At 40.1% G+C, this 16,014-nt stretch overlaps 1 protein-coding gene and 1 pseudogene across 7 annotated transcripts in view; one reads left to right on the top strand and one right to left on the bottom strand.

Moving 5' to 3' along the window:
• Nucleotides 1-198: 198 nt before the first annotated feature.
• LOC148213101 (secreted RxLR effector protein 161 pseudogene) lies at nucleotides 199-1,452 on the bottom strand (annotated as a pseudogene).
• An 11,909-nt stretch (nucleotides 1,453-13,361) lies between these two features.
• Nucleotides 13,362-16,014, top strand: part of LOC111024113 (P-loop containing nucleoside triphosphate hydrolases superfamily protein) — a 37,633-nt gene continuing 34,980 nt past the window's right edge. For 2 of the 7 annotated variants that reach the window (XM_022301720.2, XM_088125495.1), the window contains exons 1-7: nucleotides 13,365-13,732; nucleotides 14,137-14,249; nucleotides 14,358-14,484; nucleotides 14,723-14,821; nucleotides 14,900-14,968; nucleotides 15,198-15,332; nucleotides 15,413-15,535. In XM_022301720.2, the coding sequence (XP_022157412.1) occupies nucleotides 13,619-13,732; nucleotides 14,137-14,249; nucleotides 14,358-14,484; nucleotides 14,723-14,821; nucleotides 14,900-14,968; nucleotides 15,198-15,332; nucleotides 15,413-15,535 (780 nt within the window). In that variant the 5' untranslated portion in view covers nucleotides 13,365-13,618. Of the gene's footprint in view, nucleotides 13,733-14,136; nucleotides 14,250-14,357; nucleotides 14,485-14,722; nucleotides 14,822-14,899; nucleotides 14,969-15,197; nucleotides 15,333-15,412; nucleotides 15,536-16,014 lie in introns of all 7 variants that reach the window. The other 5 variants (XM_088125500.1, XM_022301716.2, XM_022301719.2 and 2 more) reach the window with 5 other exon arrangements.

The following is a 16,014-nucleotide window of genomic DNA, read 5'->3' as shown; positions in this document are numbered from 1 at the left end:
TATGCTTTCCACGCTTATGGCTTCTTGGTTCTTTGTAGTTCGCCACTGCCCCACTTTATCACAATACAAAGTGATGGGCAGATGAAAGTCTGGAACAACTTCTAGATCATTTAGGAACTTCCTAAGCCATACTACTTCCTTGGCTGCTTCACATGCAGCAACATATTCTGCTTCCATTGTGGAGTCAGCAATGCAGCTCTACTTTATACTTCTCCACACTACTGCTCCTCCATTAAGAATGAACACCGATCCCGAAGTAGATCTCCTTGAGTCTATATAAGTCTCAAAATCGGAGTCAGTGTATCCAGTAAGGATCAGATCCTTATTTCCATACACGAGCACATAGTTCCTTGTTCTCCTAAGATACTTGAGGATATTCTTAACAGTAGTCCAATGTGCATAACCAGGATTGGACTGATACCTACTGACTATCCCTACTGCAAAGCATATGTCTGGTCGGGTACATAGCATTGCATACATCAAACTCCCGACTGCTGATGCATAGGGAACACGTCTCATATCCTCAATTTCTTGAGGTGTCTTAGGACATTGTTCATTCGACAGATGTATTCCATATCTGAAAGGTAGAAGACCTCTCTTGGAATCATGCATCTTATATTTAGACAACATTTTGTCTATATAAGATGTTTGAGACATAGCTAGCGCTCTGTCTTTCGGTTTCGAACTATTTGGATACCTAGAACATATCGTGCCTCTCCAAGATCTTTCATTTGAAATTGGGTTGCTAGCCAATTTTTTATGTCAGTTAAATATCCTACATTATTCCCAATAAGTAGGATGTCATCTACATACAAAACAAGAAATGCTACCATGGAGTTGATGATCCTTTTGTAAATACAAGCTTCATCAATATTTTGTTCAAAACCGTAAGATTTGACCGCATCGTCGAATCTCATGTTCCAGGATCTGGATGCTTGTTTTAATCCATAAATGGATTTTTTAAGTTTGCAAACTTTTTGCTCCTGACCCTGTTCTACGAACCCTTCTGGTTGGACCATATAGATACTTTCGTCAAGATTACCATTCAGAAAGGCAGTTTTGACATCCATTTGTCAAATTTCATAATCATAAAAGGTGGCAATGGATAAAAGTATCCTAATAGATTTAATCATAGCAACAGGTGAAAAGGTTTCTTCATAGTCTATCCCCTCCACCTGGGTGTAACCTTTTGCTACTAATCGGGCTTTATAGGTTTGTACCTTTTCCCGAATGGTCTCTTTTATGCTTATAGATCCATTTGCAACCGATAGGTCTTACCTCATCTGGTTTGTCTACAAGCTCCCAGACCGAATTGAAGTACATAGATTCCATTTCGAAGTCCATGACTTTGATCCACTGATCTCGATCAACATCATACATTGCCGTTTTATAGGTCAATGGATCCTCTAAGCCATCATCAGGCATGGTGACTTCGGTTTCATGTAAACCCATATAGTGGTCAAGCTGTCTTACAACTCTGCCACTACGTCGAGGCTCTCTCATCTCTTGAGAAGGATGTGACGGACCAGATGTGCTTGGTCTATTATCAACTCTTGTTGATGGACCGGCCTGATCAAAAACTCTTGTTGATTTATCTGTAGCATCTTTTGAAATCTCTTCTAATACTAGTTTGCTGCGGGGTTTATGATCTCGTATGTGGTCTTCCTCTAGAAATGTGACATTTGTCGATTCAACTACCTTTTCATCTTGAGGATCATAAAACAGACCACCTCTCGTTCCTTTAGGGTATCCCACAAAAGACACAATTTTGAACGACGTTCCAATTTCTTAGGATTTTGTACCAACACGTGTGCCGGATGTTACAATCCCAACTGTTATCCTTGGATTGTACCCCACGAGTATGTCATCGAGGACGATGACAGTTTAACTGGGGGAGAATGTCACAACCATACTAGTAGAGAGTAGGTCGTGACGCCCACATAGTGGACAAGTGGTGGCGACATGCATATGTCGCCCGTCGGGCCATGTTGAGGGCCGAGAGAGAAGTGTCGTGATGCGACCAAGGAGGATGGTGCATCACCTATCACATCTCATGGATGTGCTCAAGAATGCCTAGAGAAGGCATATGCAGAATGCAAGGCGAAGGCGATGTCAGTGGTGTCGGTGACAAGCTCAACGGGGGCCAGTTGGGGCCCCGGGCCACGACCCTAGAAGTCGGGGTTCCGTCGAGAGTTTGGACGAGCGGCTTTAGAGTTAGATGCATATTAGTGAGATATGTAAGCACACCAAGTTTCGTGTCAATCGGAGTTCAGACGTGTGCTCTACGTTGGTGAGTGACTCCTCGCCACTTTGAACGTACACGCCTGCCAGACCAAGAATGCCTTAGAATGTACCTTAGGGGGAGGCATGGTGTCAGCTCTCCACCACCCCTGGCCCTGTGGCCTAAGTGAGCTACCCCATGGCACATGCGTGTGTCATGGCGTGGGCGAGCGTTGCAAGACCAAGGTCTTGGGCGTCTTCCTTCGAGAATGGGAATCTCAAGGACAGTGTCGGACGGCACGGGTGTGCCGGCATTGCGCCTCGTCCCATGGGCTGGAGGTTGCACATAGGGGCCGTTATGCGGTACGGTATGCTCGAACGACAAGGCACGGTCGCGGGAGTCGACGTGCCATGATTATGTCCGGATGGATGGATGTCTGAAAGGTCCCGATCATAAATACAAGTCCATGGGTCGGTTCTCGGTATGCGTGCCCAAGAGTTCAGTGAAGTCCGATGACATCCCGATGCTCGGGGTGGCATCCTACAGTACCGGTGGGCACCCAGTAAGTGAGAAAAAGCTAGTCTTGGCCCGGTAAGCGACAAGACTCATCCCGGTGTCCAAGGTTAGTCATTCCTTGTCCGGATCTCAGCAGGATCATCCCGGCAGTACCCGGTAAGGCCGTTTAGCCCGTTATTGACTAGTTTCTCGGCAGGAATGGTCCTAGAGACGTCCGATGGGTCCGATAAGCTAGTTTTGACATAGTTAAGCGGCAGGAATGTCCCGGTTGTACCCGGTTGGCGTTTTAAGCTCGTTCTGACCTCGTTATATGTCAGAACTCATCCCGGTAAGGTCCTGGCTCATCGTAGGAGCGGGACGGTCGAATGGTCGAGCTTAGATCATGGCGCTGCACGGTTGAAAAATGTACGACCGTGACATTTGGTATCAGAGCCATTCTTTGTGCGTAGTCGGACAGTTTGTCAAGCCGAGTGTAGATTGAAGACTCCGAAATTGTGTCAAGAGTGCCAGTTTGGCAGGACAGTTGTGTCGGTCAGTATCAGAGGCAGTAGAGAAGGGTCGAAGCCGGACTTCTTGTGACTCAAAGGTGTCAAGAGTAGATATCTGATTGAGGGAAGTCCATCCCGTCAGGAAGCGAGAACCAAGCTTATTGGCCAAAGGGCTTGGGTGTTCTGTTGAACAAGAGAGGGAACCGAAGGCGAACCAGGTAGGGTGTCTTCGAAAGAGCCATTACCATCAGAGGGATAGTGTCAATGGCTGCAAGCAGACGAACCGGGGGTCAATACGACACACGCCAGTCAAGTGCAAGAAATGCATCAAGTAAGTTCACAGATTGTGGACAGTGTGGCGAATCAGAGAGCCAGTTCGAGAAAGGGAAGTGATCCGAGATAATGGGTTACTTGCCCCAAGTTGTGCTCCAGACGTGAGCTCGTGTGTCCCTTAAGTTGAAACACTCTAGAGTAATACGGGCTTGCAGGTGCGCTCCAAGAGAATGGACCAGGTTTCATGACGGGTTTAGAGTGGACGACTTCACAGAGAAGTTCAGAGGCCAGTGTTTGCTCAAGAAGGAGCGTCAGCTTGGCGCGATTGCGTTCGCAGGAAGCTGCAGGCCAGAGAAGAGTCATGCAGCGTATTTGCCACATGAAGGTGGCGTGTAGACAAGCCATGTGGGGCTGTCTGTTTGCCGCAAGAGGCGGTATGAGAGCTGTTACCATGAAGGGTAACGCGAGAGAAGCCGAGTTGCGGCTAGTTTGCCACGGCGGAGTGGCGTATGTGATCGCCACACGAGGGTGGCGTTGTTGAAGCCTTGTGCAGTTCGTTTACTTGCCACAACAGGTGGCTTGAGAAAAGGCTTGTTGCAGTTCTTTTGCGTGCCACGACAGGTGGCTTGTTGAAGAACTTGGCCGAAGGGGAGGGCCAACAGTTGTGTAGGCTGTGTGAGAAGCTGCTGTACCTTGCTCCGGATGGGTTAATGCCACGATGAGTCAATTTCGTGGTAGGCTTACGAGCCTCACCCCGAGGGGTGAACTGTTATGTGCCGCTCAGAGAGTACGTGTTTGTTGGGGTGGAAGTTCCCCTGAGTTGTTGGGCAGAGTTGTCCGGGGCAGAGAATTGTCCATAGCTGACGCGTGAGGAACGCTCGGCTGTTGGCCGTGACAATGTTGCGAGTCTCGGGGCCAAGTCCTAAAGTTGGGCGCGCGAAGGTCCGTGGGTGGGATAGCTCATTGTTAGTGTGCAAGTTCCGTATTCAATCTGATGCACAATTATTTACAAGCGGGTCAGTAGGCAGCCAGTCCGAAGTTGGAGTTCCGAGTCGTCATCGGGACGATGCCGAGTTTAAGTGGGGGAGAGTGTTACAATCCCAACTGTTATCCTTGGATTGTACCCCACGAGTATGTCATCGAGGACGATGACAGATTAAGTGGGGGAGAATGTCACAACCATACTAGTAGAGAGTGGGTTGTGATGCCCACATAGTGGACAAGTGGTGGCGACATGCATATGTCGCCCGTCGGGCTATGTTGAGGGCCGAGAGAGAAGTGTCGTGATGCGACCAAGGAGGATGGTGCATCACCTATCACACCCCATGGATGTGCTCAAGAATGCCTAAAGAAGGCATATGCAGAATGCAAGGCGAAGGCGATGTCAGTGGTGTCGGTGACAAGCTCAACGGGGGCCAGTTGGGGCCCCGGGCCACGACCCTAGAAGTCGAGGTTCCGTCGAGAGTTTGGACGAGCGGCTTTAGAGTTAGATGCATATTAGTGAGATATGTAAGCACGCCAAGTTTCGTGTCAATCGGAGTTCAAACGTGCGCTCTACATTGGCGAGTGACTCCTCGCCACTTTGCACGTACATGCCTGCCAGACCAAGAATGCCTTAGAATGTACCTTAGGGGGAGGCATGGTGTCAGCTCTTCACCACCCCTGGGCCCTGTGGCCTAAGTGAGCTACACCATGGCACATGCATGTGTCATGGCGTGGGCGAGCGTTGCAAGACCAAGGTCTTGGGCGTCTTCCTTCGAGAATGGGAATCTCAAGGACAGTGTCGGACGGCACGGGTGTGCCGGCATTGCGCCTCGTCCCATGGGCTGGAGGTTGCACATAGGGGCCGTTATGCGGTACGGTATGCTCGAACAACAAGGCACGGTCGCGGGAGTCGACGTGCCATGATTATGTCCGGATGGATGGATGTCTGAAAGGTCCCGATCATAAATACAAGTCCATGGGTCGGTTCTCGGTATGCGTGCCCAAGAGTTCAGCGAAGCCCGATGGCATCCCGATGCTCGGGGTGGCATCCTATAGTACCGGTGGGCACCCGGTAAGTGAGAAAAAGCTAGTCTTGGCCCGGTAAGCGGTAAGACTCATCCCGGTTGCCAAGTTTAGTCATTCTTTGTCCGGATATCGGCAGGAATCATCCCGGCAGTACCCGGTAAGGCCGTTTAGCCCGTTATTGACTAGTTTCTCGGCAGGAATGGTGCTAGAGACGTCTGATGGGTCCGATAAGCTAGTTTTGACATAGTTAAGCGGCAGGAATGTCCCGGTTGTACTCGGTTGGCGTTTTTAGCTCGTTCTGACCTCGTTATATGTCAGAACTCATCCCGGTAAGGTCCTGGCTCATCGTAGGAGCGAGACGGTCGAGTGATCGAGAGCCAAGATGGTTGGAAAAGCGAAATGAAGCTGAGTCAAGGAAGAAAGAACCTCGTCTAAGGTCCGACGAAGCCACAAAGGGCGCGAAAAGTAGATTGGGGCTAGAGTTCCTCATAAGGCTGGCCATGGTCGAGGTTAGATCATGGCACCGCGCGGTTGAAAAATGTACGACCGTGACACTGGACAACCCCAGATTCGAAAATGACGTAAACTAGCTTTGCGCCCGGTCCATAACTCATAAGGTGTTTTTGAAACACTTTTAGAGGGAACGTTATTCAAAATGTAAGCTGCAGTCTCTACTGCAAACCCCCAGAATGAGTTAGACAACTGAGCAAAACTTATCATGGATCGAGCCATGTCTAACAATGTTCTGTTTCTTCGTTCAAATACACCGTTCTACTGAGGCATTCCTGGTGCAGAGAGTTGTGACTGAATTCCATATTCTATCATATAGTCTTGAAATCTCAAGTCCATATACTCCCTACCTCGATCTGATCGAAGTGTCTTAATTGTTTTACCTAATTGGTTCTCAACCTCGGTCTTAAACTCCTTGAACTTTTCAAGGGCTTCAGACTTGTGATGTATCAGGTAAATGTAACCGTACCTAGAATAATCATCAATAAAACTGATGAAATATTCATACCCTCCTCGAGCTCTAACATTCATTGGTCCACAAAGGTCTGAATGTATGAGTTCTAAAAGTTCTTTGGCATGATGACCTTTTCCAGTAAAAGATCTCTTTGTCATTTTCCCTCAAGACATGACTCACATGGCGGTAAAGAATCACCTTCTAACTTGCTTAGAAGTCCGCTCTTAACCAATCTCTCAATCCTATTGAGATTAATGTGTCCAAGTCTTAAGTGCCAAAGATAGGTACTTTGAGAAACACGTTGCCTTTTAATTTGAGTTTCAACTGTTTTAAACATTTCAGTATTATAGACAGCTTCAACTTTGGTTGGTTTTAACTTATATAAGTTGTTTTCTAGGTATGCATAACATATTTGTACGCCTCTTTTCAAAATGAACGCTTCATTAAGATTGAAATTTACGATGTACAAATTTTCTAGCAAACATGAAATAGATATCAAGTTCCTTTTACAGGAAGGTACATAAAGAACATTTTCCAAAAACAGATATCTATTTCCAAAAATTAACTTAATTCCTCCCACTGCTTTTGCTGAGATGAGCTCCCCTGATCCAACCCGAAGAGTGACCTCATCTTCTCCAAACTGTCTCCAGGAACTAGTTTCCTGAAAAGAAGAACAAACATGATTAGTGGCTCCTGAATCTAGTATCCAGGTAGAATCATCAATCTCCACTATACATGTTTCAATGACTAGTAAATCGAATTTACCTTGCTTTTCCTTCTCAGCTCTTTTCTCGACGAGGTATTTGGGGCAATTTCTTTTCCAGTGCCCATTTTCATTGCAATGGAAACATTTTCTTTTTGCAATTTTTTCCTTGCCTTTTACCGCAACCAGAGCCTTCCCCTTCCCTTTGTCCTTCTTTTTCTTTTGAATTCCTTTCTTCTGATAAAAAGGTCCAGATTTACTCCAAGAGGAAGATCCCTTGTGGAATTTCCTCTTTGAGGTAGTAGCAACATTTGCCTCAACCTCAAAACCTTTGTTTTTCAACAAAGATTCATAAAGTTGGAGTTCATTCAGAAGGGTTGTCAGGTTGTATTCAATCTTATTCATCATAGCATTCGTTTTGAATTGAAAATAACTCTTCGGAAGAGATTGCATGATGAATCCAACCTGACTTGTTTCGTTCATGACTGCGTCGTTCACTTCCGCAACATTGAAGTGAACCATCATGTTCAAAACATGCTCCCTTACGGAAGATCCTTCCTTCATTCTACAGTTGTAAACATACTTAATCGCATCATGCATGATAGTTGTTGATGGTTGTCCAAACAAGGCTTGTAGAGAATCCATGATCTCTCTTGCAGTAGCTAATCTCTCGTGCTTTTTAGACAATACATCTGATATACTGGCTAAAATGTAGACACGAGCTTTTTCATTAGCTTTAACCCATCTATCATAGGCATCCCGAATTGTTCGGTTTGCAATAGGGACAGGGGCTGGAGGACACTCCTCCGCTAAAACGAACCTTAGATCGTCAATAACTAGTATTGTGTTTAAATTCGATTTCCATATTCCGTAATTGTCTCCGTTAAGTTTATCGGAAGCTAGCAGTTGTATAGTTGAAGTAGACATTGCTGAAAAGTGAACAAAACTATTAGTGAATTGTATAACTCTTAATTATTTCATCCAATTTTATTATAATGTACCCATTCATTATTACTTTTGCAACGATACTTCAGTGAGTCAGAGTAGCCCCCACCGAAGGGAAGTCGACTACTCCTTCACTGAATCAAGACATTCTTGACTAAATACTAACTCTGGAATAACTCTTATTTCTATGGTACTTACTTATCGTTAATTTGGTCAAGAACTTACTAACACGTAGCAAGTCTTGTAAGTGTAGACCCGCCATTTTCGAATTACAGAGATCATAATCAAACAAGCCCTCGAAGGAGAGACAATTGCTGAAAACGGACCTAAGTAACCCTATCTATTTATGGAGTTCACGATGTTCCGAATCCTATGTTACAACCCTCCGAAGGGATAGGCGCTTATAAACACCAAGCAGGTACAACATAAGAATCTCACGGTGTGACCTAATGGAAGAGACCGTAGGACGTGTTCACACACACCCTTCACCCACTTACTATGAACTACTTCCCTTATTCACCTTGTTATTGACCCATGCAAATACTTTCCGAAGGGAGGTTGCCCAAATAGCAACTCGAAGCCGAGCATGAATCTCACGGTGTGAACTCTTAGGAACGTGAGAGCTATAAATAATGTATCTCATACACTTATTAATCTCCCACTAAAGTGTTCTATTATATAAAAAAAAATGGGTAATTATTAAGCTATATACCGGCTAATTATATACAACCTAAGTCTAAGTGATTTTCCCAGTATAACTCTTATACTGGGATTAACCTACGATGTCTAGGTGATAAACCAATTTTATTACCTCACATCTCTCACGCATGTTCATAAAACTAGGGTTATTGACTCAGACGCCAGTTTGATCTCTAGGTAGGAGGTGTTCCGTAAACCGTCAACTTAAGTACCCCCAACCTTGGACAAGATCTCACCGGGTGAGTAAACAACTTTTGTTTTATAAGTTATCGCGCTATTTTAACTATTAAACGGAACGGATTGCTTTGCACCGTTTAACCCTAGGTGAGCATGCAAGTTTATCTTTGTTATAGATTATAAAAGTCTAAGTGATTTTATAACACTTATAAAATATAGACATAACAATTATATGATTGACATAAATCTAAAACAAGCATCCACTTAGTAAAGTCATAAACTAATAACATTTATATCTAGTTTATGATATTAATTTCATGCATTCACTCATTAAAGTCATAAACTAATATAACATTTATATCTAATTTATGAAATTAATTCCATGCATTCACAGACATTATACTCTTATAACATAAATGCAACCATGCTTATCCTATGGTGGGGTTTTAAATCTATATGACATACTTTATGCATAAAGGATTTAATCTTCAATTAAAACATACATCAAACATGCACAAATAATTGAACAACTACTAAAAATGGTTGATTTTGGCATCCCAAGCACACACAAACTAAGCTATTACATTAATAAGCTTGAAGTAGCCTTGAACCGCACCCAAACCGCCTTCCAAGGTCCTCGAATCGGCCTCCAAAAGGTGAAATTAAGTGCTGGAAATTCAAAAAACAGCAGCAGTAACGGAAAAGACAGCATGCTTTTGAGCTTGAACCGGCTTCGTTTACAACCACTGATTAACTCTAAATGACTCAAGTAAATTACAGACTCGATCAAGCACAACAAGGCCCAAAACGAGGGCTTAATTACAATAATTAAATGACCAAAAGCAAGCTAAAAGAATGGATGCCAAAACAGAAACTGTTTTAGTACATGCAACAATTCATCTTATGAATTAAACCCCACCAAGCTAAATAAGTGTAAAAAGCATGCTCTGATACCACTTGATGGAACTCTTAGACATGCACAGCGGAAGCTAAGGATCATAATACACTTAATGAAGCAATTTAACCAAAATAAGCATGCTTGGAAAAATGATGGAAAAGGTAAAGAGAAAAACGATTAACTTTATACCTTTGAAGACCTCCATTATAACTTCTTCTCCTAACTCAATGGGACCACCAACGACAAATCCGTGCTATCCTCAGGTTGATGAACACGGTTGTGGGACCGAATTTTGAGTGAAAACACTAATGGTTAGGAGAAGACAATAGAAATTTAAGTGGAAAAATTCTGCACTTATGCAAGTAAGCATTAGCCTTATCCAAATGATATTCATCACCTATATAAAGACTAAATGCATGCAAAGACAAGCCTTGCATGCCTTCCACTTCAAACTCCACTAGCATGTAAAAGATAGGTGTCATTGCCTTGAAGAAACACTTCAAAAACCACTAGTTAGTAAAGTTGGATTTTTCCACTAACTTGATTTTTTAAATAAAACTTTGATAAAACTAATTTTTATAAAAACAAAAATTGAAATATCAATTTTCTATTAAAACAAAAACCAAGCCAAATCAATATCTCATATTAATTGGTCTTTGACACCTAAGCTTGATTAATCACATTAATCAAATTACAACTCTTTTTCATGTTCTGAACTTATTTAAAACTAATTTAAATAAGTCATACTCCCCATAATAATTAAATGTCAATACAATATTCCCTTAAAAACCGAATTTGAACACTTCAAATTCTTGCTTCACCTAGTTCATCAATTTTATCCTTTATGAGCTAGCATGGAGACCTATTGGACCTACAGATCATGGGCTCCAACGATTCGAAACTAACTGGTCAAACTCTTTAACTTAGTTAATCAACATTCGTTAACTAACAGGACTGTCCACTATAGCCTGTAGATGCACTCCCCTTACTGTAGATATATTTGTGTCCATTCGATATAACCGTCATCGGTAAGTTGATCCTTCACAGGCCGTTCGTAACCTCAGCTAGGTAAAAAAAAAAACGTTTTACCCTTGAGTTACATATTTTCTCCTTAAGTACCACTATCCCTCTAATGAACAATTGATTTTGGATCAAATCACTAAATCCAATTCCTCTCGAGCCAGTGAGAGGATAGGGCCCATTGTTTAAGACCCGGGATCAGCCCTTAAGGGAACAACCTCTCTACTATCCCTAAATCGGGTAGGAGTGAATTTTGTCTTGCGAATTCTATGTCCCCAGCTATCTACCCAGTCTTATCCCTGAAATGGGAGGCATATTGAGCAGCGCTGATGAGCTTACTCTCACCTATGCAGATCAAGAGAGAATCCTGAATAAATAGGAGTTCATAGATGGCTCAGGATTTCAAAAGTTATTTAGGTCATCGATAAACGAAATTAATCAGTGTTATCCGTAAACGGTGTTAATAAGTAACAGTGATTATTTCAGGGTCAGTCTTACACAATCTCATTGTGTAGAACACCCTCGCTCACTTGTTTCTACACGAACGAATCAGGATCACTTCGTTTATGACACATTATAACATTTGTAACAATCATAAAGCGGGCCATATTCAATAGTGTCTTCAGGAAAAAGTACCCAACTTGATTCATGTACTATAGACTGTTTAGGCTATTTACTTGAACTTGATCCAGTTTATGTCTCCACATAAAGTCCAAGTACTCATTATAATAGCCAAGGGTTCATAGTTTATTGGATGTATTAAAAAACAAATTCACTTTCATTTAACAACATTTGTCTGAATAACCTCATATTAATGTTCACTGTTTACAAACTACGAGTTTTAGGACATAGTACCAAACAATAATATAATATATAATAATAATATAATATAATATAATATATATGTGTGTGTATGGGTGATCATCGGTCGGTCGGGGTCGATTTTTGATTTTTAGTTTATGAAAATAATGTATATAAATAGAGAACGGATACGCCCATTACATTAGAAACTCATTGCTCAAAAGACCTTTTCGACATAAAAAAAATGACTGTAATGTAATGAGAGTGTGGATTCCAAATTGTAACCAAGGTTATTTGGTAATCAATTCAATTTTCTGTTTTTTGTTTTGCAAAAATCATTTTGAAATTCTATGTAAATTTCACAAACAAAAAAAGTAGTTTTCAAAAACAGGTTTTTGTTTTTCAAAATTTCATTTTTTCTTCCACTACTCAACTTTTATTTTTCTTTCTCATATTTATCTCTAAAAATTTATTTTTCACTCTAATTTTTTTATTTTTAAATTTCTCTCTACAAACTTTATTTTTCTCTCTTTAAAATTTTTATATTTTGAATATTTATTGTTATTTGTCTCTCCCCAAAATTTTCTCTATTTTTGTTTTTTTTAACAAACCAGTTTCATTTCTCTCTTTGAAAATTTAATATTTTTCGTAACTTTTTTCTCTCTAAAATTTAATATTTTATAACTTTTCTTTTTTCTTCGTAATGTATTTTTTCCTCTAAAAATTATATTTTATTTTGTCCTTCAATTTTCTTTTATTGTAACTTTTATTTATCTTTGTTTTTATTTATTTTCTATAAAAATTATATTTTGCATCTTGTTTTTATCTCTAAATTTGTTTCTACTATAATTTTCTCTTTTTTTATAATTTCTTTTTCTTTTTTTCTTTTAACATTTATTTTCCCATCAACTTTATTTTTTTCTTCAAAATTTTTCTCTTTCTGTCCTTAACTTTTCTTTTAGTATTTTTTTTTCTAAATATTTTTATTTATCTTTCTAAATTTACCTTCCAAAAGTTTATTTACATCTCTATTTTTATGTCTAGACAAAATTTTCTACAGGATCGGGTCCCAAAAATAGAAAATGCATGTCCCGACTCCGACCCCGTCTCCGTCCCCGATTCCATTTTTTTAAATAATTAATATATATTTATTACACTTTTTTATACTTGAATTTTAAGAATATTTAAAAACAATTAAAAAACCGAAATTTTTCTCGAGAACATCTGTCGGATCCAAGAACGAGGTGGGGACGGAGACTAAAAATTTTCAGAAGCGGGGAGAGCATCCTCACTCACACTGACATCTCTACTCTACATAAAAATTTCTCTCAATTTTCTAATTTTTTAAAATAAAAAAATAAAAATAGTTACCAAACATGTTGTGGTTTTTTATTTTTTAAAAACAAAAAATGGTTATCAAATATACATAGTTTTTGTTTCTTAAAATCAAAAAACAAAAAACAAAAACCAAAAAACTAAAAATCAAAAACTAAAATGGTAGAAGTGTTTATTTGTTAATTTAAATATTTTTTACCATTTTTAATTCCGGTAACTTTTACGAAAATATCGAACTGATATTTGCATCGACGTCAGCATTAACCTTGGAGTTAACTGAACTTTTTCCAAGAGAAGAAAGTAGAAAAATTTTTCTTCAAAACCGTTTTGAAAGTTTTGATTATACAGACAACTGCGGAAGGAAATCAGCGGGAGCGTATTCGGCGGAAAGATTCGAAGCAGAACGGTAAGGTGTAAAGCTTTGGAAAGATCATAAGAAAGGAGAAATCCTTGTTTTTTTGTCGAATTCATTTCCCTGTTCAATTTGATTGGCCTTTTCAACAAGCAATCTCATCGTATAAGCACTTCACGATTTGGGAATTGGAGATCCCTTTTCCGCCGAACGAAGATGGATGATGAGGTGGTTCAGCGTGTTCTTCAAGAAGGCAGAGACTATTTTCAAAAACAGCCCTCCACTTCCACCTCTTCCTCCTCTATTCTTCAATCACTCCCCCTACATGTGGTATGTTTAATTACTCGCCCGACTTATCGTTTCCGTTTATTTTCTATGCTTTTTTTTTTTGGTTACTTTATCCGAGCGGATTGGGTAGATTTTTGAATTGATTGTATTTTTGTGTTGGGTATTCTTGGCGATCGAGAATTTCGATATTCAATCCACTATTTTTTTTTTGTGGGTTTGTGTTTGCTGGTTTAGTGCTACATTGGATTCTTGAATCGATGCTGGTAATTCTTCTAAATTTTCATCATGTACAGCACATTGTATTTGGTTTCTAGCAGATTGGTAGCTTCCATTTTCCCATTCACTAATCTGCTAATTCTTAGGAGCTCAGCTCACTATTATGGTTCTAGTGATGCACTCTGAGATCTTGTGAATAAGGCTAATCATTTCGGAATTGACATTTGCAGTCTTTTGATCATGGATATTATCTATTAGTAAAATCCATTCAAGAACTTCGAGAGAAAAAAGATGGACTCGTTACAGTTGGTATTGGTGGTCCAAGCGGTTCTGGTAAAACAAGGTATAGTACTTTTTTTGTTTTTCTCCCCCTGATAAGGAAGCATTGCTTAGAGTTTACGTGCATTCTTTGAATTGCTCTGATATGTTATGCATTGTGGTTTTGTTGAAGCTTAGCAGAGAAAGTGGCATCTGTAATTGGCTGTAATGTTATATCGATGGAAAACTACCGTGATGGAGTTGATGAGGGGAATGATTTGGATTCGATTGACGTTGATCTTCTAGCTCAGAATCTTGAGGTTTTTATGTCTGCTTCACTTGGCTCTTTAGAGGACTTTACTTTTTCTAAAATTTAAATTCTGGTCAAGCACCAGGATTTGGGACTGACTGGGGCTCAAATTTGTAAAAGCTTGCGAAAAAGCACATGCATTGATATGGTTGAGTTAATTTTTAATAGTAGTTCCCAATGCAAGTTAATGTTTTCAATTGTCCACTTCTCCATTCATTATTTACAAATGGGCTGTAATTTGTTCACAGGATTTGACAAATGGAATAGACACCATGATCCCAGTTTTTGACTTTCACCTAAAGAAACGAGTTAGTTCAAAAGTGATAAAGAGCGCTTCATCTGGGGTGGTAAGTAGTTGTAACTACAGGTTCCATCCATGATGAACTGTGGATTTTTGGAATGATTTCTTTGCATTCTTCTTGTAGGTAATCATCGATGGAACCTACGCATTACATGCAAAATTACGTTCTTTGCTAGATATTCGGGTTGCAGTGGTAACTTGTTATTCTATTATTCATTCTTAAGTATGAAGTGAATATGAATCTTTGTATATATTTTTATGTATTTTTAAAAATTAAGTTATGATATCTTATAAAACGAAAGATAAACTTATGATATAAAATTTACAAATTGTATTCTAGGGATAAATGTAGCCTTTTTGATGTTTCTTTTGTTAGTAAAATGCTAAAACAATGATTTAATTATTTATTTTTGGCTAATTAGGTTGGTGGGGTTCATTTTAGCCTTCTCTCTAAAGTTCGGCATGATATTGGAGATTCCTGTTCATTGGATTACCTTATTGACAGCATCTTCCCCTTGTTTAGAAAGCATATAGAGCCATACCTTCATCATGCCCAGGTTGGTTTACTGCCTTATCTCTATTTTCGTACCTGAAATTTAGCTTTACCTTTATATATGTGTGTGGTTTGATGTTGCAGATAAGAATTAACAACAGCTTTGTCTCATCATTTAGGGAGGCAATATACAAGGTGAAATGTAGAAGTGAGGTCTGTACAACTCCTTTTAGTTATGCGAATTACGTTCTGTATAGCAGAAATGAGGTCGGTCACTTTGTACTTCTATGAATGGATGTTCATCGTACCTACTAATCTTATGATAAGGATTTTGTTTTATGTTTAGTTTTTCCCTGTAGTATAAATGTTTGCCGAAAAATGAATGTTCTGATTTTGTTGCTATGCAAGATCAGCTTGATGTTTTGTGAAACCTTGTTTTTCAAATACATGTTTTTGCCCTTGTTTTTATCTTGATGAATAAAGTAGTGATGTTTCACCGATTGAAAATGGGCGCTACTTTGGTAGAGTTATTGCTAGATTTGTCAACTGGTTATCTGACCCTATTTTCTAAAATTTTGTGTAGGAACCATATCCTTTAGTTGAGTGAATAGTTTAGGGGAACTTTGAGGCCAAGTCTATGTTGTTAAACCTGGATAGTTGTAAATGACCTTCGGAAGTTTCCAACCTATTTGTTCACATGGATCAATTGAATTTTGGACACTGGAGGGAGCCACATGGCAGTATTT

This window comes from Momordica charantia (genome assembly GCF_013281855.1).
Source record: "Momordica charantia cultivar OHB3-1 chromosome 1 unlocalized genomic scaffold, Mcharantia_2.0 BLBB01000001.1, whole genome shotgun sequence".
Lineage (NCBI taxonomy): Eukaryota > Viridiplantae > Streptophyta > Magnoliopsida > Cucurbitales > Cucurbitaceae > Momordica > Momordica charantia.
The sequence above is the reverse complement of the archived record's forward strand: the minus strand, read 5'-3'. Positions and strand labels throughout refer to the sequence as shown.